The 26,186-nt window shown below is 40.1% G+C and overlaps 1 protein-coding gene and 1 non-coding gene across 5 annotated transcripts in view; both read left to right on the forward strand.

Moving 5' to 3' along the window:
* Positions 1-26,186, forward strand: part of UBR2 (ubiquitin protein ligase E3 component n-recognin 2) — a 134,649-nt gene that overhangs the window by 92,106 nt on the left and 16,357 nt on the right. For 2 of the 4 annotated variants that reach the window (XM_033217181.1, XM_033217180.1), the window contains 15 exons: positions 132-286; positions 3,254-3,356; positions 5,948-6,057; positions 6,168-6,248; positions 6,574-6,752; positions 7,860-8,059; positions 10,408-10,501; positions 11,454-11,615; positions 13,627-13,730; positions 14,384-14,462; positions 19,506-19,654; positions 20,058-20,113; positions 23,319-23,415; positions 23,644-23,711; positions 25,597-25,732. In XM_033217181.1, the coding sequence (XP_033073072.1) occupies positions 132-286; positions 3,254-3,356; positions 5,948-6,057; positions 6,168-6,248; positions 6,574-6,752; positions 7,860-8,059; positions 10,408-10,501; positions 11,454-11,615; positions 13,627-13,730; positions 14,384-14,462; positions 19,506-19,654; positions 20,058-20,113; positions 23,319-23,415; positions 23,644-23,711; positions 25,597-25,732 (1,773 nt within the window). Of the gene's footprint in view, positions 1-131; positions 287-3,253; positions 3,357-5,947; positions 6,058-6,167; positions 6,249-6,573; positions 6,753-7,859; positions 8,060-10,407; positions 10,502-11,453; positions 11,616-13,626; positions 13,731-14,383; positions 14,463-19,505; positions 19,655-20,057; positions 20,114-23,318; positions 23,416-23,643; positions 23,712-25,596; positions 25,733-26,186 lie in introns of those variants that run through there. The other 2 variants (XM_033217182.1, XM_033217183.1) reach the window with 2 other exon arrangements.
* On the forward strand, positions 12,357-12,463 carry LOC117088807. The gene has a single exon (XR_004439339.1). It is a non-coding gene; the product is annotated as a U6 spliceosomal RNA (small nuclear RNA).

A 26,186-nucleotide genomic window follows, 5' to 3' on the forward strand; every position in this document is an offset into this window, starting at 1 on the left:
ACATAAAATAATAGCTTTAAGGTGTGTGTTAATGAATATTTTTGAGTTAAAACTATCAAAAGTAACAAAGGGATAGTTTCTAAAGCATGTTCTGTAAAAGAAACCAATAGTAATAACAACTGTATTTTCAGCACTCCCACCTCCGGTGTTGCCTCCATTCTGCCCTCTGTTTGCAAGCCTGGTTAACATTTTGCAGTCAGATGTCATGCTGTGCATCATGGGAACAATTCTGCAATGGGCTGTGGAACATAATGGATATGCCTGGTCAGAGTCCATGCTGCAAAGGGTAGGTTTGAAGACATTTATTATTTATATTTTAGTATTTTATAGTACAAGCAAAATATTCTTATCTGTATCTATACAGAGGAAAATGAGGCCGAAACATATTGTGTTTTCCTAACTTGAATATATTGTTACTGCTTTTGCATCTGACAGTGAAAACAAGTGCCAGATAGATTTTTTATACCACATGGTTGTTACTACCTCAGTCCCACTGGGCAGTCATTCTCTCCTTGATTGGTCCTGGTCTTCATATATATGTAGTACTCTGATATTGATGTAATGTGTTATCTTTTATATATGTTTCTAATCTAATTATTTTCCAAAACAAAAAAATTTTTTTTTGAATCATCCATATCCTTATGTTGTAGTTGAAGAAACTGGCACTCATAGACTTACGGTCCTTTAGCTAGTTATGTGGCAAGTCTGAAACCTTTTTTGTGTTGTTTTTGTTTTTGTGTTTTTGAGACAGGATCTGGCTCTGTCACCCAGGAAGCTGGAGTGCAGTGGTGCAATCTTGGCTCACTGCAACCTCTGCCTCCTGGGTTCAAGTGATCCCACCACCTCAGTATCCCAAGTAGCTGGGATTACAGGCATGCATCACAAAACCTGGCTAATTTTTGTATTTTTGGTAGAGACAGAGTTTTGCCATGTTCCCCAGGCTAGTCTTGAACTCCTAGACTCAAGCAATCCTTCCCCTTCGACCTCCCCAAGTATTGGGATTACATGCCTGAGCCACCATGCCCGGCCCCTTGTTTGTATTTTACTTTATAGTTTTAATGTAAGCCATTCTTACATTATCTCATTGAATTCACACAACACCCCATGAATAGATATAACTTTCTTCTCATTGTTAGATGAGGAAGCCAAGTTTCGGTAAGGTTCCATTTACTTCCCATATCCCTCTACTAAGTGATATAACAATTATTCATTAAATAGAATGCCTACTTTATGCCTTATTCCATGCTAAGCACTTTTTTTTTTTTTTTTGAGACAGTTTTGCTCTTGTCACCCAGGCTGGAGTACAATGGCGTGATCTCGGCTCACTGCAACCTCTGCCTCCGGGGTTCAAGCAATTCTCCTGCTTCAGCCTCCCGAAGAGTTGGGATTACAGGCGCCTGTCACCACACCCAGCTAATTTTTTGTATTTTTAGTAGAGACAGGGTTTCACCATGTTGGCCAAGCCAGTCTCGAACTCCCAACATCAGGTGATCCACTCGCCTCGGCCTCCCGAAGTGCTAGGGTTACAGACTTGAGCCACCATGCCCGGCCATGCTAAGCACTCTGCATGCAGTATTTGTAATCCTCAGAACTCTAGAGGGAAACTGTTTTTTTCCAGTGTTAAAGATGATGACATGGACTCAGAGGCATTCCCTGAGGGTATATATTAATAGCTTGAAAGCAGTAAAACCAGGATTCAGATTCAAATTTTGGAGCCCTCCTCAGGAGGCTGAGTAGCTATCATTCTTTCTTTTTGTCTCACTGGCTAAGATGTGTGTATTCTTATAATGCCCTCCTAGTTATAAGCCTATTTAAAGTGTAAAAGCATGGAGCTGTGGTATACTAGCTCATTACTAGTGCAGCTGTACTAGCTGTCGTGTACTGTCAGCATTACATGAACAAAAGATTTGTGGGAAATAATGGAGAAGAGAGGTGTGAACAATATTTACCTTACATGTACATTTGCTTTATGTCACCTAGTTCTTCCAAGTCTCTGACAACCACAGTCTTCCCTTGTGGAGGGAAAGATACAGAGACATCACACACATATCTCCTTTAAAAACTGGGGTGTGGGCCGGATGCAGTGGCTCACCCCTATAATCCTAACACTTTGGGAGGCCGAGGCAGGTGGATCACTTGGGGTTGGGAGTTCAAGACCAGCCTGTACAACATGGTGAAACCCCGTCTCTACTAAAAATACAAAAATTAGCCAATCATCATGGCACATGCCTGTAATCCCAGCTACTCAGGAGGGCTCAGGAGAATCACTTGAAACTGGGAGGCGGAGGTTGCAGTGAGCCGATATTGTGCCACTGCACTCCATCCTGGGCAACAAGGGAGACTGTCTCAAAAAACACAGAAAAACTTGGGCATGGGGTAAGAGCAGTAAAAAAACAAATAGGTTAATACACTGTCTTAGAAGTCTGATTGAGAATATTTTGTGAGATACGTTGAAGGACTATAAAGTTTATAAATGATAAGGCATTAGAGATAAAAGTTTGTCTTTCTCAGATGATGAAGATTTAGTCCTTAGAGAGATTAAACTATGTAGTGTCAGAGACTGAATAATTACATAGGGGACACTTTTAGCTTTATACTTACTTGACCACTGATTCTTGGAAGGTTTTTTTAAGTCTGTAGTATAGGTATAGAATAAAACTTACGTATTATGTGAATTGCTGGTCACAGGTGGTGGTAATTTTAGCTTACCCTAAGAATTTGCAATTGAAATTTCTTCCTCATTGAAGTAGAACATTTTGTTTTCCTTGCCAATTATTGTTTGATAGAAAATGAACCTCAGTCTTTTCATTTAATAAAAATTAATACTTCAAGGCCAGGCATGGTGGCTCACACCTTTAATCCCAGCACTTTGGGAGGCCACAGTGGGTGGATCACTTGAGGTCAGGAGTTCGAGACCAGCCTGGCCAACATGGTGAAACCCCATCTGTACTAAAAATGCAAAAATTAGCTGGGCATGGTGGCACACGCTGGTAATCCCAGCTACTGGGGAGGCTGAGGCAGGAGAATCGCTTGAACCCAGGAGGCAGAGGTTGCAGTGAGCCTGGGTTGACAGGGCGAAACTCCATCTCAAAAAAAAAAAAAAAGAAAATTAGTACTTCAAATTGTTTTTAATTGCATTTAGTACTTAATAGTTTGATTTATCTTTTTCAATAATTCTTTTTTGCTATTTCTTATTAAAATATGTGCTTGGTTTTTTAAATTGTTACTAAAAGTTACAAAACATTTATTCAAGGTGTTACATTTAATTGGAATGGCACTACAAGAAGAAAAACAACATTTAGAGAATGTCACAGAAGAGCATGTAGTAACATTTACCTTCACTCAGAAGATATCAAGTATGTATATATCTTTTTACTAAACTAACTCGATATAAATGATTTTAAGGAATCACTTGGCCAGGCGCGGTGGCTCAAGCCTGTAATCCCTGCACTTTGGGAGGCCGAGACGGGTGGATCACGAGGTCAGGAGATCGAGACCATCCTGGCTAACACGGTGAAACCCCGTCTCTACTAAAAATACAAAAAAAAAACTAGCCGGGCGAGGTGGTGGGTGCCTGTAATCCCAGCTACTCGGGAGGCTGAGGCAGGAGAATGGCGTAAACCCAGGAGGCAGAGCTTGCAGTGAGCCGAGATTCGGCCACTGCAGTCCAGCCTGGGAGACAGAGCGAGACTCCATCTCAAAAAAAAAAAAGAAATCACTTAATAACCTCTCTTATTTGGTCATATGGATTCTAAAAGAGTAATATTTAATTTAAATATTTGAGGCTATATGTACTCATTTGTGTAGTAAAGGTACTATGTTAAACCCTGTTATATTTTTATAAAAATATCTAGGGCTAAGTTCAAAGTTACAGTCAGCTGTGGTTGACATAAGATTCTACAGTATTGAAAATAAATAAAAATTATAGGGGATTAGATTGTCATTTCATATAAAGAAATATGACTTTTTAAAAGAAGGCCAGGGAGTTTTTCTAGCTTTTTATTTTAAAAATTTCAAACATATAGACAAGTGGAAAGAATTGTCCAGTAAACATTCATATACCTACTACCTAGATTTAGTAGTTTGCTATATTTGCTTTTATATTTACATACTTTCTTGAACCTTTTGTTGTAGACATAATATTTCACGTCTCAAAGAAAAGCTTTTCATTTACTAATTTTCATAATCAGCCATTGGCCTGATAGTTACCTGCAATTGTGGCAACTTTGAATGTTTTTTGTTTAGAGTTTTTTAAAATATTGTTCATTTTACTTATTAAGTGTTTTGTAGTCACTTATAATGATTATTCCTTTTGATGCTCAAATTATGCCCACTTTGATCAGTGGGAGTTTATTTAGTCAGTTTCTGTGTCCCTTTTCACCCAGCCCCATCTGGGCCAGAAAGTACCACCTCACTTTCTGGCCCAAAAGATGCCCAAGCTCATCTTGTACTTTCCCTGCCACAGACCTGTAGTCAGCTATTTACTCAGGTGTTTTTTAATGAATTTATGGTGCTATGATAGGAGTTTATAAATGCTTTGATTAAAAATGATTATTTCTGTAACTGTGTTCAGTGCCATTTCTTCCTAAATGATAACTGTGAGAATTACGCTACCAGGGGACAGGGAGGAAGTAATTTTGTTTGCTTCTAGATCTCTAGTTTTCCTTTTTGCCCTCATCCAAGTAAATGAGAGAAAGAGGAGAAACCACCTTTCCCCACTGAACATTTTATTCATGAATGCCAGTTTTTACCTATTCTTTTTCTCTACCGTATTGTTTCTATGGATTAATACTGTAGTTTTTGCTTTCTTTGTTTCTGGTGTGTTTATTTTAGGATAACCACACAGAATACTCCCTAATTTCATTCACTCATCACTATAAAATATTAGGTTCTTGGCCAGGCACAGTGGCTCATGCTTGTAATACCAGCACTTTGGGAGACCGAGGTGGGTGAATCACCTGAGGTCAGGAGTTTGAGACCAACCTGGCCAACATGACGAAACCTGTCTCTACCAAAAATACAAAAATATCCGGGCATGGTGGTGGGTACCTGTAATCCCAGCTACTCGGGAGGCTGAGGCAGGAGAATCACTTGAACATAGGAGGTGGAGATAGCAGTGGGCTGAGATCACACCACTGCACTCCAGCCTGGGCAACAGAGTAAGACTCTGTCTCAAAAAATATATATATATATTAGGTTCTCTCTTACTCTCTCTTTCCTTTTTATTAAACGATCATCATTTTCCCTCAACATTACTCTTAATTTGTCTTTAGACATTTTACATAATAAGACACATGATTTATTTGCAAAGAAACCTCTCCCTTATCTAGAGTCACATCCCTAATGCACGCCACAGAGTTTTAGATGTGATAGAATATTAAATAAAGGTCACACAGGTCAATCTCTTCCCTCTTAGGAAAAAGGCATATTTTTCCAGAATGACAGCACCAAAATCAAGAAAATCGATAACTGAACATTTCTGGCTGCAGACTAATAGAAAATATGACTTGACTCTTATATTCAAATAAACAGTGAATTCTTAGGGGAAGAAATTCATTTTATTCTGAATCTAGTTTTTATTAAAGGCAATGGTCAAAGCAAATAAACATTTGTACATATATGCACTCTTAATGCACCTGTAAAATCTCAAGTACACCAGTTATTTTTAGCTGAATTTGCATGTAATTTTGCTAAAATACATTTTAGCAAATTCGTTTGCTATTAAAAGTCACTTTTGAATGCTTAAAGAATTCTAGTTGTTGGCAACTTGTTTGTAAAAGGCACATATGTCACATTCTTAAGAAGTATTGAAAATCTCTTTGGTAGAGTCATAATCAAATTATGGGCAATAGGTGTTATAAGCAACTGCATTTATGTTCCTGTGCATAGGAATAAGTACTATGAAGTGTTAGCTATTGTTACTGTGCCTTTTCTTTTTCTGACATAGAACCTGGTGAAGCGCCAAAAAACTCTCCTAGCATACTAGCTATGCTGGAAACACTACAAAATGCTCCCTACCTAGAAGTCCACAAAGACATGATTCGGTGGATATTGAAGGTAAAATTTCCTACATTCTTCTGCTTTTTGTGAGAAATATTAAATATTTGTTATGTGTACATTGTGATGATATTTCATACAGGATACTGATACTTTTTTTTTTTTTGTAGACTTTTAATGCTGTTAAAAAGATGAGGGAGAGTTCACCTACCAGTCCCGTGGCAGAGACAGAAGGAACCATAATGGAGGAGGTATAAACAGTAAAGTGTGATAATGCTAAAAAATTATAGCAAATTCAGTATGAACAAATTAAATTTATCTACAGTAAGTTGCCAGTTACAACATTTAAATTCCAACAAATATGGCACTATTTATCTCTATTGGTTGTAGCAATTTTTTGTCTGCTTTTTTCCTTTAAAACATGTTAAGGTCAACTTAAGAGTCTTTTCTCTTGTTTAAATAAGTGAGATTATAGAATAGTTTTTTAATTGGTATTTACAATAAAGATATTTCTGCTTTGGAAAAAAATGTGTGTTTTAGCATCTAATGGTCTAATTGAATGGAGCGTAATTTCAGAGTTCAAGGGACAAAGACAAAGCTGAGAGGAAGAGAAAAGCAGAGATTGCCAGACTGCGCAGAGAAAAGATCATGGCTCAGATGTCTGAAATGCAGCGGCATTTTATTGATGAAAACAAAGAACTCTTTCAGCAGACATTAGAACTGGATGCCTCAACCTCTGCTGTTCTTGATAATAGGTATAAAAAAAATTAATTTATTGACCAGTTGTTCCCAACTAGGGGCAGTGTTGCTTTTTTTCCTTGTAATATATTTTTAAACCTAAAGTAATTTATTAGAATTCAGAGGTAAATTTTGTGACCTCTATTTAGAAGATTTAATCTTAGAAATCTCTGAATATAGATATGGTAATATAGTAGGGTATTTTCTACAGAAGATCTTGGACATTCATGAAAGAATGAGTACACTACACTCAGTTACCTAGAGCGTGTGACATCTGTGTTGCAGATTAGATTGCTGTGAGAATTAAAGGAGATGGTTTTGATACATACCAAAGACTTGACAATCCAAGTTATCAAAACCATGTGTTAAATATATACATGCCTGGCCAGACACGGTGGTTCATACCTGTAATCCCAGCACTTTGGGAGGCCGAGGCGGGCAGATCACAAGGTCAGGAGTTCGAGACTAGCCTGACCAACATGGTGAAACCCCGTCTTTACTAAAAATACAAAAAAAAAAAAAATTAGCCGGGCGTGGTGGTGCGCACCTATAATCTCAGCTAGTCAGTAGGCTGAGGCAGGAGAATTGCTTAAACCTGGGAGGTGGAGGTTGCAGTGAGCTGAGATCATGCCACTGCACTCCTGCCTAAGCAACAGAGCAAGACTCCATCTCAAAAAAATAAATAAATAAATAAATAAAATTGGGCCGGGCACGGTGGCTCACGCCTGTAATCCCAGCACTCTGGGAGGCCGAGGCGGGCAGATCACGAGGTCAGGAGATCGAGACCATCCTGGCTGACACAGTGAAACCCTGTCTCTACTAAAAAATACAAAAAGTTAGCCGGGCGTGGTGGTGGGCGCCTGTAGTCCCAGCTAATCGGGAGGCTGAGGCAGGAGAATGGCATGAACCTGGGAGGCGGAGTTTGCAGTGAGCCGAGATCGCACCACTGCACTCCAGCCTGGGTGACAGAGCGAGACTCCATCTCAAAAAGAAAAATAAAAAATTTAAAATATAAAGATATATATGTATATGCACACATACATACATACCTGTAGTCTGCTATTTTATGATTATGTAGAAAGTTTTTGGGATCATTAATTATATTCATAACCTTTGTATTACAGCCCTGTGGTTTCAGATATGACACTTACAGCGCTGGGCCCCACACAAACTCAGGTTCCTGAACAAAGACAATTCGTTACATGTATATTGTGTCAAGAGGAGCAAGAAGTTAAAGTGGAAAGCAGGGCAATGGTCTTGGCAGCATTTGTTCAGAGATCAACTGTATTATCAAAAAACAGAAGTAAATTTATTCAAGATCCAGGTAAGTCATAGCTAGATCCTCATCTTCCCGATTAATAACAACCGCCAGTTAATGTGATTCATGATACATTGAGATTTTTTAAATCTAAGAATGACTCCATAGACTTGGATGGTATCTTTGGCAGGTAACTTAGGCAGGAATTCCCCACTTGGCAGATGTGGAACCACTCCAGAAAGTTATACCTGAATCATATAGCTGATAAATAGCAGGGATTCAAAATAAAGCTTTTCTTTGTGATGTAACATTATATACTTTGGCATTTCACAGTCTTTCCCATGCTTCAGTACACTTGCAAAGCCCTGGTCATTTGTTGAAACACTGAAAGAATAATTGCTTTGTCTTATTGATAGAGCCTGAGTGAAATCTCCTGAGAACAGTGGTGGAGAATTACCTATGTAAGAGGCAATCCTTGAGCCAAATTCTGACTTAGAATAGTGATACCACCACAGATCGGGTTCCCCAGAAAGCAGATTCTTGAGATACAGATTACTGTGCAGGACAGTTGAGGGCCCTCTTTCAGCAACTGAGGGAGTAAAGCAGGGAGATCCAGTCTGTACATGATTTTGTCCACCACTGACACATTTATTTCTCTGCTTGTAGGTTGTGCTCTGTGTGCAGATGCTTGAGCGATACACAGTAATTCTTGAGAGTAGGAACTGTGTCTTGGAAATTCCCAGAGCACTTCTTTAGCCCATGCCTTTCACATTGCAGTGTGAAAGGAGGTTTGAGAGCCACTTTTAGAGTTACCTTCTCTCTATAAAGAAAGTCTTTGTATCCTACTTACAAAAGATTGGTCTGCTTCATCTTTAAAAATGGTCATTTGGGCTGGGCATGGTGGCTCATGCCTGTAATCCCAGCACTTTGGGAGGCCGAGGCGGGTGGATCATCTGAGGTCAGGAGTTCGAGACCAGCCTGGCCAACATGGTGAAACCCTGTCTCTACTAATAGTACAAAAATATTAGCTGAATGTGGTGACGCACAGCTGTAGTCCCAGCTACTCAAGAGGCTGAGGCTCGAGAATTGCTTAAACCTGGGAGGTGGAGGTTGCAGTGAGCTGAGATTGCACCACTGCCCTCCAGCCTGGGCGACGGAGCAAGACCCCATCTTTTTTTTTTTTTTTTTTTTTTTTTAAAGGCCAGGTGCAGTGGCTCACGCCTGTAATCCCAGCACTCTGGGAGACCGAGGTGGGCGGATCACAAGGTCAGGAGGTCAAGACCATCCTGGCTAACACGGTGAAACCCCATCTCTACTAAAAAATATGAAAAAAAAAAAAATTAGCCAGGCGTGGTGGCAGGCACCTGTAGTCCCAGCTACTCGGGAGGCTGAGGCAGGAGAATGGCGTGAACCCAGGAGGAGGAGCTTGCAGTGAGCCAAGATGGCACCACTGCACTCCAGCCTGGGCGACAGAGCGAGACTCTGCCAAAAAAAAAGAAATAGCCATTTAAACTTGGTGCTTTATAAATTTCATTCCAGGCCAAAGACAGAGTTGCTAATTTTATTTAATTTGTTACTTCTTGAAGAAAAAGCATTAGCTGGCTATAAGTGGATTTTCTTAATGCTTTGACATTTGCACTGTTCTAGTGTTAAAGCAAATTAAAACTATTAAAGCAAATTAAAAATAATTCTAGAGTGTTAGGAAATTTCTAAGATTATATTAATTTGTATAAAGAATTCAAAAAATTCCAAAAGAAGCCAGACATCCATCTTGTTTTTCTTGATTTTTCATCCCATTTGAATATAAAAATTAGCACCAGGACACCAGGACAGAAGACTCTGAATTACTTTTTTTTTCCCCATCTGATCTGGTCTGTGCTTAGATTTTTTTTTTGTCACTTCGGCTCTGATGTGATTATTCGCTGTATGAGTGTCGTTAAGCAGTCTGTCCTCTAGGGGGCGCCCCATTACTACCAAAACATTTTTTATTAGAGATCGTTGTAACCCAGCTGTCCTGAACGCACATAAGGCAGCCCCGTGAAGAGAGTAGCTCTTTTACCTGGAGCTCAGGGTACAATGGGAGGAATTGGAATATCTCAGTACCCTGAAAGTGTGAAATGTTCAAAAGACTGGATATATTTAAATTCATAGTTCTAATTTCAGTTTACAATTTGAGAATGTTTAATTAATTTGCTGTGGATGGTGAAAATTAGAGTCCTACTTCCTGAATAATCCAAGGTCTTGCATAAATTATTGGTATCTCAAAAGGAATAAACTAGCATTTCATTTCAAATTTACAAGTCTTTATCAAAGATTTTACAATTTAAAGTTGCACTTTTGTTATAGCAAAATTAAATGCTTCACTTTTTTGTTTTGTTTTTTGTTTTTGTTTTTGTTTTTGTTTTGTAATGCAGAAAAATATGATCCATTATTCATGCACCCTGATCTGTCTTGTGGAACACACACTAGTAGCTGTGGGCACATTATGCATGCCCATTGTTGGCAAAGGTAATGTATATTCTTAATATTTTCAAGAGAAGTTTAAGGGCTCAAAATTGTTAAAATAGAGGAAATTTTATTCTAGAAAAAAGGAACTAAAAATGTTGAAAAAATATCCATATTTTTGCCTAATAAATAAAAAAACTTATTTGCCTTGTCATAGATGTAAAGTATGTCAGATATATTTTTTAATTTAGCTTTATGTCCAAGTCTCTTCTTTATCTTCCAAAGAAGGAAGTGGATCTGTGTCAGTCTGTGGATGAAGAAAAGGGTTTTTACAGTAGGATAAACCCTAGAAGGGTAATGTTGTCTTTCTTTGGGTCCAGGGTGGACAACTCTTGATTCCATAGATGTTAGTATTTGCTTTGTTACTTCCCAAAATTTTAATGGCTCCCTGTGATAAGATGAGATGTCCTGAATTTGTTCTACCTTGGTGTTTTCTATGCTTCTGAAAAACCAACAAATCAATATTATTCTAGAACTATGCTCACCCAGTTATCATGAACTACCCCTAACAACTAGCCACCTTGTTGTAGTCCCAGCTGCTTGGGAGGCTGAGACAGGAGAATTGCTTGAATGTGGGAAGTGGAGGTTGCAGTGCACCAAGATCGTGCAACTGCACTCCAGCCTGGGTGACAGAGCGACACTACATCTCAAAAAAACAAACAAATAGCCACCAGCCTTGGGGAAGTGGCAAGGGAACAGTGACACCAAGAAATTTTTGTTGCTGCTTTGTGAATGCTTTTTTACATGGCAGTCTTTTTTTAATTTTCCTGTTTTAGAACCTTTAATCCGTTTGGATTTTTAAAATCACTCAAAAATCATGTTAAAAATAATTTAGTTTAAGATTTTTCATTTTTGAACTATTTGTGGAAACAAATTATTTAAAATGTTGAAGCTTGTGGCTGTCATTTATATAAATTACCATTGTTTTGATACCTCATGTTCTCTAATTGTAAAGGTATTTTGATTCCGTTCAAGCTAAAGAACAGCGAAGGCAACAGAGATTACGCTTACATACAAGCTATGATGTAGAAAACGGAGAATTCCTTTGCCCCCTTTGTGAATGCTTGAGTAATACTGTTATTCCTCTGCTGCTTCCTCCAAGAAATATTTTTAACAAGTAAGTTTTGGCTCATGACAACTTATAACAAAGTAATAGTTTGCTTTGAAGATAATGAAATAATAAATCAGGGAGGAAGACTTAGCATAGGCAGTTGTGTAGTGTTTTCCAGATACTTTCCAAACTGGTCATTTTCTTCTAGCAGACCTGTGGAATATCATTTTAGTTTTTAGAGAGGAGCAGGTGAAAATTTAAGTTTCTAAGCTATAAAATTCCTGTGTATTTATGAAAACCAAATATCTGGTTTATTTCTAAGGATCCTACTTTTAATATCTTCCATACAGTTTTCAAGAGATGCTCAGTAAACTGGTAGGGGGAGATGGAACAACCCAAACTGACTTTATAGGACAGTCTGAAAATCGTATAAAACTTTTTGCAATGTCCTAGCCATTCATAGTTTCAAGAACCAGGCAAAAAAGTGAAAATCTGTTGCTATATTTTAAATGGAAAAATCTCAGCTGGGTGTTGTGGCTCACATCTATAATCCTAGCACTCTGGAAGGCCAAGGTGGGAGGATCATTTGAGCCCAGGAGTTCAAGACCATCCTTGGCAACATAATGAGACCCTGTCTGTACAAAAAATAAAAAGTTAGCTGGATGTAGTGGCATATGCCTATAGTCCCAGCTACTTGAGAGATTCGGGTGGGAGGCTCGCTTGGGTCAAGGCTGCAGTGAGCTTTGACCGTGCCGTTGCACTTCAGCCTGAGTGACAGAGCAGAACCCAGTCTCAAAAATAAAATAAGTGCTTGCTTCAGTAGCACATACACTAAAATTGGAATGATAAAGAGAAGATTAGCATGGCTCTTTCACAAGGATGACACACAAATTTGTGAAGTGTTCCATATTTTTAGCTCTTTTAGAATTTGTCTAGCAGACTAAAAAAAATAAGAAAAGAAAATGGAAAATTTCTGTAACTTCATAATTTTTTGGATGCTTTTAGTTACGAGTATTGGACATACTCATTTCAAGTATGAATTTGATCATGTCTGCTATTCAAATCTGAACTTCATTTCTCAATGTAGAATTATGCTGTCTACCTTGCATGCATAAATATTAAGTTATGTGAGTATGAATGATCCATTTCTGTGTTACTTGGATTCAGTTCAAAGCAAAGTCAGTTTTTTCTTGTCAGTTTTAGGAGTTCAAACTTTAGTGTCTTAGTCTATGCTACCACAAAATGTTCTTAAAATAGTAGATTTGAGTGTAAGCTCATGCTTTTTAATTTTAGAAGCATATCATGGTACTGACTTACCTGCATTTGAACTGATAAAGAAATTAATTATTGTTAGATTGAGAATTAACTGTGTATAAGAAGAAATCACTCTTGTTGGATTTCACCTGTCACTTTATTGGTCCACTTTTTGGGTTTTGCCCATGAGATTCAATTATGGTTTAGTCATATTCGAATATAATCATAAAAAGACACAGGCTTTGGAATCGTACAGAGCCAAATTTGAATGCTAGCTTCGTCCCTTATTCGGCCTTAGTCAAGTTACATAGCTCTAAACCTCAGTTTCCTCATCTGTAAAATGGGGACAATAATAAAACCTATTACAAAATGTAGTAATACAACCTATACAAATGATACAATATAGGGATACAACCTATACAATAATACTACAGTCTGAAACAAAATGTAGGGATATTTTGAGGATTAAGTCTAATACCATAAGATATTTACAGTAAAATGCTTCACTAAATGCTTGTAACATAATAAGCACTTGGTAGATATTAATAGTGATGGTGATTATGATACTTAAGAAATTCTAGCAAATTCCAGTACTGAAGAGTGAGATTTTTAATACACAGTGTTATTACCGTCATATTGACAAATAATGTATTCATTTTCATTGGCCAGTATCCTGATTTTTTTAATGCAACAAATTTTCCCTTATCTTTTTTGTTTTTAATATTTGGAGTGTGTCTAAAATATGCCTGTGATCATTTAAGGAGTCTTTTGTATCGTAAGGAACAATAATAAAACACTAAATACTCTCTATAATCTTTTCTAGCAGGTTAAATTTTTCAGAACAACCAAATCTGACTCAGTGGATTAGAACAATATCTCAGCAAATAAAAGCATTACAGTTTCTTAGGAAAGAAGAAAGTACTCCTAGTAAGTTCCGGTAACCTGTTTTCATTTTTCCCTAAAGTCCGAGGTCATCAGAAAATGTATTTCCAGAAGAAATTGTTTAAAAGTGAAACCTCCCACTTAAAATTTTGACTCATTCTAATTTTCTTTGTCTTAATAAACTAAATTTGACCTTACTGCATTACTCCTAATTCCTTAAACACACAAGCTCATGTGCAGTTTATAACAAACACTTCTCACTTATTCCCCCATTTTATTGAAGAGCTTCTGGAGGTGGGGGAGATGTAACTGAGTGTTGCAGAGCTAGCTTCAGTTCTCGGTGGGCTAACTCACCTACTGTTAGCATTACCAAAGGCTTCCCAAGTTTCATAGACCATGCACTGCACTTACGACCTTGTGGGAACGTAGTATGAACAGAATTTATATCATTGGTTTTCAGAGAAACAGAATAGCTACTCTTATTTTCGTTTTAGTGGCTGTACTGTAAGGAAAAGCATAGATAAGAAAGGGCCTTGGTCAACTAGAGCAATAATGTTTTCATGCTTCATATGGTTGTTATGCCAGTTTTTATTAGGGAATTTTTTTCCTTTTGTTTTTAATTTCTTTGACCTATATGGCTATACTTTTAGGAATATTGTCATGTATTGAATAATGGTATAAAATGCCTGTTTCTATAGATAATGCCTCTACAAAGAATTCAGAAAATAAGGATGAGTTACAGCTCCCTGAAGGGTTCAGGCCTGATTTTCATCCTAAGTGAGTATATTATTTTACTCCTTTAAAATTTGACCCGTTTGAAATGATTAAGTCAGCAGTTAGGAGGAATATGATTTGGCAAGCGAGGGAGCAAAATGTTATAGGATACTGATCTTTAGTTCTGAAGTTTAAGAAGAGGCTGAGGCAGGAGGTGTGAGCCCAGGAGGTAGAGGCTGCAGTGAGCCTTCATTGTGCCACTGCACTCCAGTCTGGGTGACAGAGTGAGACTCTGTCTCAAAACAACAAAAAACTTTAAGCATTACATGATTGTATCTATTGCAGTACATTAAAAAAATCTAAGAACCATGTGGCGTGGTTAACTCTCACCACCCTCTCCTAGTCAGCATTGCTGACCCCCTCCACACCCCTTTCTTTACCTGGCTCTCCTTGACGACATCTAATCAGTAATTCTAAACACAAACTGCTCAGCTTCCCCGAAGAATCCCACACTTCCGTCTGACTTCAGAATTTCTATGAATGACCTAACCAAGCTCTTGGCAACCCAGGATTAAAACCAGAATATTTTCCACCCTACTTTACCCCATAGCCAGTTAGTTACAAGGTATAGCATAGATTCTGGAGCTAGACTGGTTGGTTCAGTTCCAGCACCACCACTTATTAGCTGTGCAACTTTGAGCAAATTGCTTGACCTCGCTGTACCTCAGTTCCCTCATCTGTTAAGTGAGGATAATTCATAGTTGTTATTAGGATAAAGTGACATAATGTACATAGAGCTACCTGAAAGCTATGCCTGGCCTATACCAAGTAACTCAATAAATACAGACCTAGAAGACTTGAATAGAAAAAACATCACACCTATAATCCCAGCACTTTGGGAGGCCAAGGCGGGCAGATCACTTGAGGTCAGGAATTCAAGACCAGTCTAGCCAACATGGTGAAACCCTGTCTCTACTAAAAATACAAAAATTAGCCAGGCGTGGTGGTGCACGCTTGTAATCCCAGCTACTTGGGAGGCTGAGGCAGGAGAGTCGCTTGAACTTGGGAGGCAGAGGTTGCAATGAGCTGAGATTGCGCCACTGCACCCCAGCCTGGGTAACAGACTGAGATTCCATCTCAAAAAAAAAAGAAAGAGAAAGAAATAACTTCAATCTTCTGTCTGCCACACTCCACCAGTCCTGTCATTTTATTTGTCACTTCTAGTATTTACTTCCATGTTTCTAATTAGATAGTATCTTCACTGTTGACTGGTAAATTATTCCACAATTTTTGGTTAAATCTAGTTGTCAGTTTTTACATTATAATAACTGTGTTTTGGCCGGGCGCGGTGGCTCAAGCCTGTAATCCCAGCACTTTGGGAGGCCGAGACGGGCGGATCACGAGGTCAGGAGATCGAGACCCTCCTGGCTAACACGGTGAAACCCCGTCTCTACTAAAAAAAATACAAAAAAAAAAACTAGCCGGGCGAGGTAGCGGGCGCCTGTAGTCCCAGCTGCTCGGGAGGCTGAGGCAGGAGAATAGCGTGAACCCGGGAGGCGGAGCTTGCAGTGAGCTGAGATCCGGCCACTGCACTCCAGCCTGGGCGACAGAGCAAGACTCCGTCTCAAAAAAAAAAAAAAAAAAAAACTGTTTCTGCTGATACAAGTTGCATATTAGAATTATATTTCCGGCCGGGCGCGGTGGCTCAAGCCTGTAATTCCAGCACTTTGGGAGGCCGAAACGGGCGGATCACGAGGTCAGGAGATCGAGACCATCCTGGCTAACACGGTGAAACCTCGTCTCTACTAAAAATACAAAAACTAGCCGGGCGAGGTGGCGGGCGCCTGTAGTCCCAGCTGCTCGGGAGGCTGAGGCAGGAGAATGGCGTGAACCCGGGAGGCGGAGCTTGCAGTGAGCTGAGATCCGGCCACTGCACTCCAGCCTGGGCGACAGAGCGAGACTCCGCCTCAAAAAAAAAAAAAAAAAAAGAATTATATTTCCTTTCTCGTACAGTTTTATAGTTATATAAAAACTCTTATAGTTAATAATTACCTTGTCTTTTTCATGTATTTGTTTTCTATGTATGTATTTTTTTTTTTTCCTGAATGGTGCAGTAGATCTGTCCAATGTCTAACAACTTTTCTTTTTTTCTTTCTTTTTTTTTTGAGACAGAGTCTCACTCTGTCACCTAGGCTAGAGCACAGTGGCATGATCTCAGCTCCCTGCAGCCTCCCCTCCCGGGTTCAAACAATTGTCCTGCCTCAACCTCCCAAATAGCTGGGACTACAAGCATGAGCTACCACGCCAGACTGATTTTTGTGTTTTTAGTAGAGACGGGGTTTCACCATGTTGCCCAGGCTAGTCTCTAACTCCTGACCTCAGGTGATCCACCCGCCTCGGCCTCCCGAAGTGCTGGCATTACAGGCGTGAGACACCACACCCAGCCTCCTAACAACTTTTCTAAGTGCTCAGATCTGTCAGATGGTCTTCTGTTGCTGGGTCCTCCTTCCCCCACACAGCCTCTGTTCTCCTGCAGGCAGGAGGGGGCACAGCTATCACTTCTCTTGGTCCTGCTGCTCTTACTTTCTGGATTGAGTAATCTTCCTCTTTCTTAAGTACTTGCTCTTTTTGCAGATTCCTAAGAAAGGATACCTGGATGGTATATTTTCATGTTTGAAAATACGTTTATTTTATTTGTATGCTCAATTGATAGTTTGGGTATAGAATTCTAGGTTAGAAGTAACTTTTCATCTAGATTTTGAAGGCATTATTTTACTAAATTCTATATCCATTGAGAAATTAATCCCATTCTAATTCCTGTTCCTTTGTAAATTTTTGTTTTCGTTTTTGTTTTTTTGAGACAGTTTCTCACTCTGTCACCCAGGCTGGAGTGCAGTGGCACAATCTCAGTTCACTGCAACCTCTGTATCCCGGGTTCAAGCGATTCTCCTGTCTCAGCCTCCCGAGTAGCTGGGATTACAGATGTGAGCCGCCACACCTGGCTAATTTTTTTTTTTTTTTTGAGTCAGAGTCTCACTCTGTCACCCTGGTTGGAGTGCAGTGGCGTGATCTCGGCTCACTGCAACCTCCGCCTCCTGGGTTTACATCGTTCTCCTGCCTCAGCCTCCGTAGTAGCTGGGACTACAGGCGCCCACCACCACGCCTGGCTAATTTTTTGTATTTTTAGTGGAGACAGGGTTTCACCGTGTTAGCCAGGATGGTCTCAATCTGCTGACCTCGTGATCCGCCCACCTCGGCCTCCCAAAGTGCTGCGATTACAGGAGTGAGCCACCGCCCCTGGCCACCTGCCTAATTTTTGTATTTTTAGTAGAGACGGGGTTTCACACCATGCTGGCCAGACTGGTCTCAAACTCCTGACCTCAGATGATCTGCCCCCCTCGGCCTCCCAAAGTGCTGCAATTACAGGTGTCAGCCACTGCACCCAGCCACCTTTTTTTTTTTAACTTTTTTAGAGACGAGTTCTATGTTGTCTAAGTTGGCCTTGAACTCCTGGGCTCAGGTGATCCTTACACCTCAGCCTCCTGAGTAGTTGGGATTACAGGTGTGAGCCACCAAACCTAGTTCCTTTATAACTCTATTACTTCTTTTTATTTTTTTTTTTTCTTCTTCTTTTTTGAGACAGAGTATCGTTCTTATCACCCAGGATGGAGTGCAGTGGCACAGTCTCAATTCACTGCAACCTCTGCCACCCAGGTTCGAGGGATTCTCGTGCCTCAGCCTCCCAAGTAGCTGGGACTACAGGCACGTGCCATCACGCCCCACTCATTTTTTGTATTTTTAGTAAAGACAGGGTTTCACCATGTTGGCCAGGCTGGTCTCAAACTCCTGACCTCAAGTGATTCACCCATCTTGGCCTCCCGAAATGCTAGGATTATATGCATGAGCCACTGCACCCGGGCTTGTAACTCTGTTACTTCTGAAAACTGTAAGATATTCTCTTTTTCTCTTCAGTGTTCTGAAATTGTTTATGATATTTCTTGGTATATGACTCTTTTTATTCATTTTGCTAGGCATTCAGTAAACCTATTGAATCTGAACATTCATGTCCTTCATTTCTGAGAAGTTTTTATGTTGTTTCTTAAATAATTTTCTCTTGGATTTTGTTCTTTGAGGTAGTTCTGTTAGCTCACTGTTGCCCCTATTGAACTGATACCCTAATTGTCTTATGAGTTTTTTGCTTTCGATGTTGTCTCTGTTTTCCCTGAGTTCTGTTTCTCTGCTTCTTTGTTTTGGTAATTTATCTCTTTGATGCTTTCCTTAAATGTTTATTAGTCCTTGGATAACTAAGCATAAGGATACCTGGTGGACAGGTGGAGCTTGCTGACTTGTAAGCCTCACAGTCAGGTGATCAGGACACCTCCAGTCTTTTACTTGGTGACCCCCAAATGTCAGTGTGTAAAAACAACTTTCCCCTGAGGATTGTTCACTGGAAAAGCTAATCTCTGTGGCAGTGGGTATGCATTACTGCTGTTCTCAGGATGGGAAACAGGGTCAAGGATCTCACTGTGTAGTATGTAGGCTTTTGCCCAGCACCCTGTTTTCAGCCCTGTGCCTCACCCCTGCTAAATCCAAGAGTCTGACTCCTCTTGGGCAGGAGCAGTTTGCATTATCTCTGATCACTTTGCATACAATTATCTCTGGATATATGTTAAGTGGTTCAATTTCTTTTTTTTTTTTTTTTTTTGAAACGGAGTCTTGCTGTGTCGCCCAGGCTGGAGTGCAGTGGCGCGATCTCGGCTCACTGCAAGCTCCGCCTCCCGGGTTCCCGCCATTCTCCCGCCTCAGCCCCCAAGTAGCTGGGAGTACAGGCGCCCGCCACTGCGCCCGGCTAGTTTTTTGTATTTTTAGTAGAGACAGGGTTTCACCGTGTTAGCCAGGAGGGTCTCGATCTCCTGACCTCGTGATCCACCCGCCTCGGCCTCCCAAAGTGCTGGGATTACAGGCTTGAGCCACCGCGCCCGGCCGAGTGGTTCAATTTCAATGTAGCAAAGAGCTGTTAAGAAACTGAACCATTTGATATGTGCACATTTTCTATGATATTTCTTGGTATATGACTCTGAGCTAATTTATACATATTTACTTCAGGAACCCTTATTCTGAGAGCATAAAAGAAATGCTAACGACATTTGGAACTGCTACCTACAAGGTGGGACTAAAGGTTCATCCCAATGAAGAGGATCCTCGTGTTCCCATAATGTGTTGGGGTAGCTGTGCATACACCATCCAAAGCATAGGTGAGGGATTGACAGCTGTTTCTCTGTACGTCACAAGCATTTGTTGATATGAATTAGGTGTAGAATCTTGTTTTTAAATGAAATGTTTAAAGTGGGTAACAACTTGAAGAAATAATAAAAAGACTTAGAAGCAAGAAATGTAGTGTAGATTGATAGTTCATAAATTAACCACAGCAACAAGAGAACTCTTGGTGGTGATTATAGCTTCTTGTCAGTTGAAGGAATGTACTGTTCATTTTTACTTTGTAACCAAATGTAATTCTTGTGAAATGACTTTGAAGATTCTGAAACTTGACAATATTGTACTTTCTGTAGAATTGGGGGTTTTTTAACCTTTTTTAAAAAATTGTATTAAAATATACATAACATAACATTTACCATTTTAACCATCTTTAATCTGTAGAAAGAATTTTGAGTGATGAAGATAAACCATTGTTTGGTCCTTTACCTTGCAGACTGGTAAGTTCTCAGTTTATTCAGTTCCTGAAAGGGGGGCATGGAAATTAGGTGGTTCTGCTTCTTTTAATCTTACGGACCTGCAGTAGTTACTTACTACATTCACTTCTTTCGTAGTAAAAACCCACTTTCTGTAAGGATATTAGAGAAGTAACATTTGTGGTTTAATCTTTTAAATAAACTTCAAGAGGCCAGGTGCGGTGGCTCGTGCCAGCACTTTGGGAGGCCGCGGTGGGAGGATCACCTGAGGTCGGGAGTTTGAGACCAGCCTGACCAACGTGGAGAAACCTCGTCTCTTCTAAAAATACAAAATTCGCCAGGTGTGGTGGTGCATGCCTGTAGTCCCAGCTACTCAGGAGACTGAGGCAGGAGAATCGCTTGAACCTGGGAGGCAGAGGTTGCAGTGAGCTGAGATTGTGCCATTGCACTCCAGCCTGGGCAATAAAAGTGAAGCTCCATCCCAAAAAAAAAAATAATATTGCAGCCTGGGCAATATAGTGAGACCTGATCTCTACTCAAATTTTAAAATTGGCGAGGAGTGGTGGCATAGCATGTTCCTGCGGTCCCAACTACTTAGGAGGCTGAGTTGGGAAGATCGCTGGAGCTGGGGAGTTCGAGGCTGCAGTGAGCCATGATCGTGCCCCTGTACTCTAGCCTATGCAACAGAGCAAGATCCTATCTTAAAAAAAAAGAAGAAGAAGAATGTATATTCTAGCTCCACTTTCTTGCTAACCATTCGTATTTCAACTCCTGCAATTGGGCTCCACTTCTAACACTTTCTCACTTCCATGAACTATCTCTTTCCAAGTTCACCAAATGATCTCCTAATTATCATTTTGTGTGGGCATTTTTTGGCCCTTTTCTTTGAAACCTCTACTTAATTGCTCGTTCTGAAACTTTTATTTCTCTCCATTCTTTCTTCGTTCTGAAACTCATTTTTTCTCTTAATTTCTGTGACACTCCTGGCTTTCTTTCTACATCTGTGGCTGCTGCCTCTCAGCCTCCTCTCCCTCCTCCATCCTGCAGTTGTCATTTTTAAACCTCCAGAGTTCTGCCATCTAATACTCTTCCCTGATCAGCCCCATCTATGCCTCTGATTTCAGTTATATCCAAATGATCCCCACCTGTGTATCTCCAACCCAGATCTTTATCTTAGGCCTAGGTTTTCTCTGCCTGCTTTATTTTTTCACCTGGATCTCCTACAGGCACCTAAAATTCAACGATCCAAATTAATTTTTCTTCCTATAGTCCCTGTTTTAGTTAATTTCACCACTATTCATCCAGGAGAAACCAGAAAATTGAAGTGTTTTTTTTTTTTGTTTTTGTTTTTGTTTTTATATGGAGTCTTGCCCTGTCACTCAGACTGGAGTGCAATGGCACGATCGTGGCTCACTGCAACCTCTGCCTCCTAGGTTCAAACAACTCTCCTGTCTCAGCCTCCCGAGTAGCTGGGATTACAGGTGCACACCACCACGCCCAGCTAATTTTTGTATTTTTAGTAGAGATGGAGTTTTACCATGTTGGCCAGGCTGATCTCAAACTCCTGATCTCAGGTGATCTGCCCATCTCAGCCTCCCAAAATGCTGGGATTGCAGGCATGACCCACTGTTCCCAGCCTAGATACATTATTTAGCCTGGGCATTCCCATTCACTTGGCCAGCAGAGTCTGACAAATTCTCACCATGCCTTCTGCTACTTGTTTGGTTCAGCCCCACGTCATTTCTTGCCTAGATTATTGTAGCAGTTTTTACCCAGAATCTCACCCTTCTGTAATACATTATCAGAGGGGCTCCTCAAAAGCAATCCTGATCATATTCTTCATACGTTTACAAACTTAACCTGTTTCTCCATTATCACCTCCTGCCAGTTCCCAGCCCTATGGTCCAGACTTGTAGAATCACTGCCAGTTCCTCAGTGCTAGTTCCCACGCCTTTGCACATTCCGTTTCCTCTGCCTAGAGTACCCTAAGCAGACTGCTACTCTTTCAGATGCTGTTCGAGCTTCCCTTCCTTTAGAAAGCCCTCTGAGCCATGTACTGTGAGTTAGAGATCTCTCATCTGTGATGCCTGTCTCCTTCCGACTTTCTTCCTTTCCCACCCCCAGGGCTTTAAGCTCTTTGAGAGCAGGAGAGGGAGAATGGGTTTTATTTGAAGATCTTCAGAACCAGGACCTAATGTATGTAGTAGGACCTCAATATTTATTGAACCAAACATTACAGAAAATTTGGAAAATGAAAAAACAAGCAGGAAGAATAAAGTCATCTACTTATCACATTCCATCTTTTTCCATTAGCATATTTATTCTTGATTTCAGTTGGTACTCACATGTAGCTTTGTTTCTGCGGTATTCTTTAAATCAAGAGTTTTCTTATTACTGCTTATTTAGTCCTCATAACAGTTTCTAATAGCTGCGGGCACCCTCATTTGTGCCACCATCTTCTTGGACAGTTTCCCCAATATTTGGAGTATCTCTTTAGGATACTCTACATTTTAAGAAAGAGTATCCACATTTTAGAGTATCTCTTTAGGATAAACATAAGAAATATACGCTTTAGAGTATCTCTTTAGAATAAACATAGAGAAATATTGCATCCACATCTTGGCTTGTTTATTTGCTTTTTGAGATAGAATCTTGCTCTGTTTTCCAGGCTGGAGTGCAGTGGTGTGATCTCAGCTCACTGCAACCTCTCCCTCCAGGGTTCAAGCGATTCTCCTACCTCAGCCTCTTGAATAACTGAGACTACAGGCGCCCGCCACCATGCCTGACTAATTTATTTTTAGTAGAGATAGGGTTTCTCCATGTTGAACAGGCTGGTCTCGAACTCCTGACCTCAGGTGATCTGCCCATCTCGGCCTCCCAAAGTATTGGGATTACAGGCGTGAGCCACTGCTCTCGGCCTGCATTTGCATCTTGGGAGTGTCCCTTGCTTTCAGTCTGATGCATATATTCTATATTCTTTTCTTTTCCAGAGAAAACCAGCAACATGGTGGCAAAGGGATAGATTTCGTTTATTCAGCATTACACTTAGACATTTCCCATTCCATTTATCCTGTGTTAGAGGCATATCATGGAGATGTCGTAGATTTAGTTCCATACCATCTAGAGCAGTTTCATTGTGCATCCAGCTGTGCTCTGAACTAGCATTCCTGAAAGAGAAATGCTTTGCATGTTGGTTTTTTTGTTAATTGTACTGGTTTCTTTATTTTAGGATGACTGTCTTAGGTCATTGACGAGATTTGCCGCAGCACACTGGACAGTGGCATCACTTTCAGTGGTGCAAGGACATTTTTGTAAACTTTTTGCATGTGAGTATTAATACATTTATATCATGTTATGGTAATTTCTCCTCTGAAATTTTGTTTTTAATGGTACAGCTTCTCTCAATAATGAATTAAATATTTAGTAGTACTGGTTGTCTTATATATATAAATTCTCACGTATCTCACAAGAAGATAAATTTAAAGCAGATTATAAGCATTTTAACATATGTTGGCATATGAAATATCCTAATGTATTTTTCTTTAAATCTCTAGCATTGGTGCCTAATGACAGCCATGAAGAACTTCCATGCATATTAGATATTGACATGTTTCATTTATTGGTGGGTATTTTGTAGTTTGGACTTCTGTGTCATACTATGTAACTTTACCTTAGGTTTGGTGAGCAGTGTAGTGGCAGACAGGAAGGAGTTATATGATTTCCTTACCCCTTCTGAGTAGAATTCTTTTATGAGAAACCTCAAAAAGAAAATATTTAGGAACCTAGTTGAGAGACTTGACCTTGTTGTCGAGACATCCTCTGACTCTTATTTTGCTTTGTGGCCGAGGTCAGTATTTTAACCTCTCTGTGCTTTTAATCTGTAAAGAGATAAAAACACCAGCAACTGGTCAGGTGGTGGTGGCTCATACCTGTAATCCCAACACTTTGCAAGGCTCACCCCAGATCACTTGAGGTCAGGAGTTTGAGAGCAACCTTGCCAACGTGGTGAAACCGTATCTCTACTGAAAGTACAAAAAATTAGCTGGGCACGGTGTCACACGCCTGTAATCCTAGCTACTCAGGAGGGTGAGACAGGAGAATCACTTGAACCTAGGAGGTGGACATTGCAGTGAGCCAAGATTGCACAACTGCACTCCATCCTGGATGACAGAGCAAGACCCCTGCAAAAAAAAAAAAAAACCAGCAACAGAAGCACTGCTGCTGGCCCATACAGTGCTTTTGTACATTTTCAAAATTCTGGCAGTGTGGTCACACTACTTAGCAGCAGAGAGCCCCTTATAATTCAGGGAAAGCTATGTCCTCTGAGCTGGTACATCCTGGTGCTAAGACACATAGCTATCCAAATAGTGGGTAGTCAAATTTCAGCCCTACCTCAGCTGGGTTCCCTTGCACAGGATGTACTACCTGGGTTCCCTTGCACAGAGTTCCCTTGCACTGGGTTCCCTTGCACAGAGTGTACTACCACATCCAGCAGCCCCAAGTGCTGTCCCCTTATTCTCTGGACCTCAGATTCTGCACCTTTAAGTTGGTTAGTACCTACTTTATATGACTATGTCAGAACTCAATCCATGTAAAGCACTTAGAGCAATATATTCCTAATAAATGCTGGCTATTACTGTTCTCATTGTTGCAACTAAAACCACCACCACTTAGAATGCCATGCAGACAGCAGTAGGCCAACAGAGCTAGCATTTGTGTACTTGCCAGCGTTTACATATATTCACACATCTCTACCACTTACATTAACATATTGTCTCTAGTTTACCAATAGGGAAACTGAGGCCTGATCAGAGATGTTAATTTGTATAAAAAAGCTCATAAGAGGAGGAGGTAGGATTCATATCTAGATATTTATGGGTTCAAAACCCATGTTTTTTCAACTGCCTACTCCCTGGAAAGAGTTCAGATATTGTTTTTGTTAACAATAAGCTATGTATAGGGGACCCACTGGATTAATGAAATCATAGTGTCCATCAAGAGTCCTATAACTCTTAAGGCATTTCACGTAACCAGTCCTATTGGATTTTCTAACATACATACCATTTCTTTAAGAACAAAGATTTCTTAAAGGGAGGAGCTGAACTCAGGAGGGATCACAGTAAGAAAATGGAAATGTGACCGGGTGCGGTGGCTCACGCCTATAATCCCAGCACTTTGGGAGTCCGAGGCAGGCAGATCACCTGAGGTCAGGAGTTCGAGACCAGCCTGGCCAATGTGTATTCTACTAAAAATACAAAAAGTCGGGCGTGATGTTGCACACCTGTAATCCCAGCTACTCAGGAGATTGAGGCAGGAGAATTGCTTGAACCCAGGAGGTGGAAGTTGCAGTGAACCAAGGTTGCGCCACTGCACTCCAGTCTGGGCAACAGAGTGAGACTCTGTCTCAAAAAAAATAAAATAAAATAAAAATAAAAGTAAGAAGATGGAAATGTGCTTAGCTGTGAAAGGAAAGGCGATCTGTCTGATGTCCTGTGTTTGGTGCCTAGGTGGGCTTGGTGCTTGCGTTCCCTGCGTTGCAGTGTCAGGATTTTTCAGGGATCAGCCTTGGCACTGGAGACCTTCACATTTTCCATCTGGTTACTATGGCACACATCATACAGATCTTACTTACCTCATGTACAGGTAACTCTTGCCTTTTTGTCAGCTTCTTGAAGGAAATACTTGAGTTTTCTGAGTTTAAAAAAAAGCATTAGAGGAAAAGGTATTTGGATGAGAATAATACATGAATTAGGCTATTTTTTTCTGTGTATCCTCATACGAAAAGTTTTGAAACATTTCTTTCTCTTAAAATTTCCTAGTAATGTGAATCTTTCTAGTTTTAATTCCATACATTGAGTAATATTTGTGTAGGATAGTAATTAAATCTTTTAGAATCTTATGTTTTAGAATGCCAATTTTGTTTTAACTTACATGTTTGCTAATGCCCACATGAATTCATCATTAAATTATGTTTTGCATTCAAAATTCTTGTTTTTCATACACTTTTAAGACTATATTTATTTGATGTTACTTAAAACGTGCCAGCTGACTGTTTGGTTTGATGGAGATCAATACTGTGCTCCCACTTGAGGGATTA

The sequence above is a fragment of the Trachypithecus francoisi genome, unplaced genomic scaffold (genome assembly GCF_009764315.1).
Source record: "Trachypithecus francoisi isolate TF-2019V2 unplaced genomic scaffold, Tfra_2.0 Lachesis_group10, whole genome shotgun sequence".
NCBI lineage: Eukaryota > Metazoa > Chordata > Mammalia > Primates > Cercopithecidae > Trachypithecus > Trachypithecus francoisi.